Below are 4,817 nucleotides of genomic sequence, written 5' to 3' on the forward strand. Positions count from 1 at the left end.
AAATGGACAGATGAGAGATAAAATAATTGGCATCTTTGGAATGGGAGGGTCTGGCAAGACTACTCTCGCCAAATATTTATTCAATAGCAAGCATTCAGAATTTAATCGATCAACTAGTATGTTTGATGTGCGGGAAAACCATGTCAAAGGTAAGTTGACTTCTCTGCAAAGTAAGCTTCTCAATGATCTGGGAGGGGAAATAAATCATCATAATGATTTGGAAGGAAAAAGGAATCAGCATAAATTTCGTAGTACAGAAGATGGAGTTGCTGTTATCAAGGATTACCTTAAAAAAAGCTCAGAATTAAAGTTCCTTGTACTTCTAGACGATGTTGATCATCAGACTCAGTTAGATGCCCTATTGCCCATAGATGTTCTCAATCACAACAGTCTGGTGATTGTCACGACCCGGGATGAGAGGCTTCTTATACAGACCGGAGTAAGAGTCCGTTATAAGATGAAAGAAATGAATCCACAGCATAGCAGAGAGCTCTTCTGCTGGCATGCGTTTCATAAACAATCTTGTAAAAGTGGATTTGATAATTTGGTAGACAACTTTGTCCAAGTGTGTGGAGGATTACCACTTGCTCTTCAAGTAATGGGCGGGCATGTTTTTGGCAGTGACAAAGCTTATTGGAAGTTACAATTAAATGTTGCTAAGGAGGCAAGAGTACACAAAGACATAAAACATAAGCTTAAGATAAGCTATGATGCTCTGGAAGAGGATGAGAAACAGATATTTATGGATGTAGCATGCTTTTTCATAGGGGAAGATGTGAACAGGGCCAAAAGTATATGGAGGGCTTCAGGGTGGAGAGCTGAACATGGACTTCAGACTCTCAAGGACAGATGCCTTGTTGAAGTGGAAACTTGTTTAGATCCACAAGACTATCCGGATTGGAAATGCCCTGTTGAAGTGAAAACTTGTTTAGATCCACAAGACTATCCGGATTGGAAATGCCCTTATGAGCCAGAATTTATTTTGAGAATGCATGACCACCTCCGTGACTTAGGGAGAGAAATGGCAGATAATGAAACGAGCCATCCTCGTCGGCTGTGGCGTCCTGAAGATCGTGTATGTTTTCTTCGTGGTCTTAATTCATGTTCCTAGTTGAAAATGGTTTATTTTTTTAAACTGATACAACATTTACGAATAACTTAGAATGACAATTTTCTAACTGCAAAGAAATTTGAATTCAGATTGATGTGAGCGAAGTCGAGGGAATCCAAGACATCCATCCTGACTCCGAAGGAAAAAGTTTCAGATGTTTCGCGCATGACCTTATAGGTGCTGATGCCCTTGATATAACATATTTTCTGGGGAGTTCAAAGACATCAACTTCTTTACAATGGCTTCAACTTCACTCTAAGCAGGAAGAGTATTCATCTATTCCTGAATGCATTCCTCTACAGAATTTGCACACTTTAAGTCTTCAAAGAGTATTACCTACGATATTGTGGCAAAGGGATGACCAGGTAAAAGCTTTGTTTTGATCAAAAATTTAATTTTGTTAGCATCAGCAATTAGTTCGTTCTTGTAAGATTTAAATCATTGAAAAAAATTATCAGTTTGAAACAAAGTGATTGTAAATTCCAGGTTTCACTCAAGTTGAAAGAGCTATATTGCAACTTTTGTTGTTGGACATTGTCAGACTTCACAAATGATGTGCTTATGCCACATTTAAACGAACTGGTGAGTTCGTTCGGAACTCTCAAACATCTGGAGTATTTGCACCTAGAAATAGACGAGTTTGACTCAGTCTTGAATATCGAATGGAATTTGTTGCTGAAATCTGTAAGAGAACTCACCAATCTGAAAACTTTAAAGCTGGTATTATTTGCTGCTGTAGAAGGGGAAATTGCTTTAAGCAACAGGGGAGAGACAACTGACGATCGGTTTTGTATGAGAAGCCTTGAAGCCATATCTCTGTGTGCAGGGAACACAAGAAAGGTCTCAATTCATGGAAAGTTCTGTCCCACCTTGAAATCTCTTAAGCTTTGTTCTATGACAGATCTAAGTGAAGTGGATTTAACAGGGGTAACCACACTGCAATGTCTTGTGCTGTTCCGCTGTAAAAAGTTGACAAAAGTGTTGAGCAATTATGTGCCAGAACTTGAAATGGTCCACATAAAATTATGCTGGACTATGACAGAGTTGCCAAATTTTGGGCATGTCAGTTGTCTCAAGAGGATCTATATTAGCCGCTGTCGGGATCTACAGGATATATCAGCAATTGAAAGATTGAAGGGACTGGAGAGGATATGGATTGCTTATTGTCCAAAGCTGAAGAGTATAAAAGCTATTGAACAATTGAAGGGGTTGAGAAGAATCTGGATTGAGGAATGTCCACAGCTGGAGGGTGTAATTTGTTTTAAAGAATTGAAGGAGTTGAAGAGAATCTTCATCGGGGGTTGTCCGAAGCTGCAGAATATAAGGGGTATTGAAGAATTGAAAGGACCGAAGGAGATGATGATTGCAGTCTGTCCTATAATAAGTGTCGTTGAAAGGTTGCAGGTATTATTAAACACAGAATGTGTAGCTTCTCATTAGTTGCCGATTATTTCCTTTTAATTTAGTCGCTCTGTTGCGAATTTTTTTTAATTTATGAAAAGATTGCATCTGAATAAAGTATTTGTAAATGTCCTGTTTTGAATTTTGAAAATAATTTATAGTGAGCACTGTGATTTCAGAGATTGCCGTCGGGGCTTACAATTCTAGCAGGGAGATGGACGCCAGATCGGGAAGGACTTGACTCCAAATGGACATCGCTCATGTCAGATCTAAAAAAATTGGGGACACATTGTTTCTGTGAAATAGATTTGTTGAAAGAGATAGAGGAGAAGATCCATTCGTTTCATAAAACCCAGCATTCGGTCAGTAGAATCATCTTTTGCGCTCTCTTTTCGGGGGATGTTTACATAGGGAGCGAAATTTTGATTAGGAGGTGGTTGGTTGACCTAGGATATGATGGTGCATTTTTCTCATTTCGTGATGGCGGATGGACGATATGTACGTGCGTGGTTAATGAAGAAAGGCTCTCAAAATCTGACTCCTGGATGCCATATTATCAAAATCGGAGTTTTATGAAGGCGTTTATAATGGGAGTGGAGGCAGGTGAAGAAAGGAAAACCATTCACATATTGCAAACCATATTTGCTCAACAATACGTTAACAATGGCGACTATTCTAATGCGGAGTCTCCTGATGGCGACTACTTTGATGGCGAGTATCGAGCTATGGATTTTGATGATTTGACCGAGTATGTTGATGACGATGAAGAAGATGGTGGCGATGATGATGATGATTAATGATAATGTAACTGAGTTCTAGTTGAAAAATGAGATTATGGATATCTTAAAGAATTAGTATTTTTCTTTTTAAATTGAATGGGACAGTGTAAAATGATTTTTTTATTGGTTAATCTTTTTATATTTTAAAAAGTTAGTATTAATATATTTGATTAGGTTAATTTGATATTGCAATTAATTAATTTTTTATTTAATAAAATTTATTAATTTTTTTAAAATAATAAAACCTCATCATATGAATTATTTTATTTTCATTAATTTTATAGTAAATAAATAAATTATTATTTATATTTTATTTTATTAGTACAAAATATTTTAAATGATAAGTTAAACTAATTAGGTATAATTAAAATAAATATTGGTAGAATTAAAAGTTCGTTACTAAGTGATGTGAACTTTTATAAAGTTTTCTTTTGGTTTAAACTATTAGTGTAATATTTTTCATTACTTTGGATATGTTTATCTTATGTACGACATTGTGCATGTTTATTAAGCTCAATCAATAATGCAATTAGATAATGATTTAAAAAAGAGAAGCATGTAGTAGCAAATTAAAATCAGCAAAAAAATATAGAATACATAGCATTATGATTGTACATGGAGAAATCCTTTTTTGAAAAAATCCAAAAGAAAAGGGATTCTTTAGCTTGTATTAATCATATAAACATCATTACATAATGCAAACCACAAAGTCCTTATATTGATAATATTTTAACATCATCACATTATTTCACTTATAAGCCATAATAAAACCTTTACCTTACCTCTGCAATTTATTGAGCAAAATGGAAAACCCAAAAATAGTTTTCAAAACCTAAGTGCCACCAAACCCATGGTCCAAGGAAAAAATTCATGCCCTCATAATGCACTTAAATTAGTCAATATTGATATCCATTCTCACATGCATCTTTGACCTCATTACTATGGTGGGTGTGCACAGTCCCAACTTTAATGCTCTTCTATGGAGTTTCCAACTCATGTGAAACCCACTTATCATAACATGATCCTCCATACTTGCCTTTATAAATCTCAAGTGCTACATAAAGCAGAGTTGCCCAATAATGTTATGACAATGATGACTATAACCCTTGTCAACTAGCACATGGGGAGAATTATACATATTTGCAAAGCCATCATCAGGCTTATGGACTTTTCCAATGAAATCTTAATGCCTATAGCATCTATAGTTTCTAAAGTCCTATTCTTGTCAAAAGAAAAAAATTGATGAATTTGTATTACACTACTTAATTAATAATTAAATCACTAAAAGGAAGCAATAGTGTAGAAACACTTCCTACATGAACTTTAAGGGGAGGTATATGCTAAAAAAGATCTGAGAATTATAGAAAAGAATACACAAATAAAATTATACCATGACATTGGGAAAAGCATTTTTCGAAGAAAAACCTAACACTACAAGTAAAACCAATTGTATTATTAGACACTAAGAGTTTATAGTGTTGACTCTTAAATCATGTATACACTAAATGAGATACGTTTTGTTTTTT

General features: G+C 35.1%; 1 protein-coding gene across 1 annotated transcript; it reads left to right on the top strand.

Moving 5' to 3' along the window:
* Positions 1–40: 40 nt before the first annotated feature.
* Positions 41–3,309, top strand: LOC131873431 (disease resistance protein Roq1-like). The gene is made up of 4 exons (XM_059216326.1): positions 41–1,075; positions 1,201–1,476; positions 1,598–2,515; positions 2,692–3,309. The coding sequence occupies exons 1-4, from the start codon at positions 41–43 to the stop codon at positions 3,307–3,309; spliced, it is 2,847 nt and encodes a 948-aa protein (XP_059072309.1).
* The last annotated feature ends 1,508 nt before the right edge of the window (positions 3,310–4,817 follow it).

This window comes from Cryptomeria japonica, unplaced genomic scaffold (genome assembly GCF_030272615.1).
Source record: "Cryptomeria japonica unplaced genomic scaffold, Sugi_1.0 HiC_scaffold_1709, whole genome shotgun sequence".
Lineage (NCBI taxonomy): Eukaryota > Viridiplantae > Streptophyta > Pinopsida > Cupressales > Cupressaceae > Cryptomeria > Cryptomeria japonica.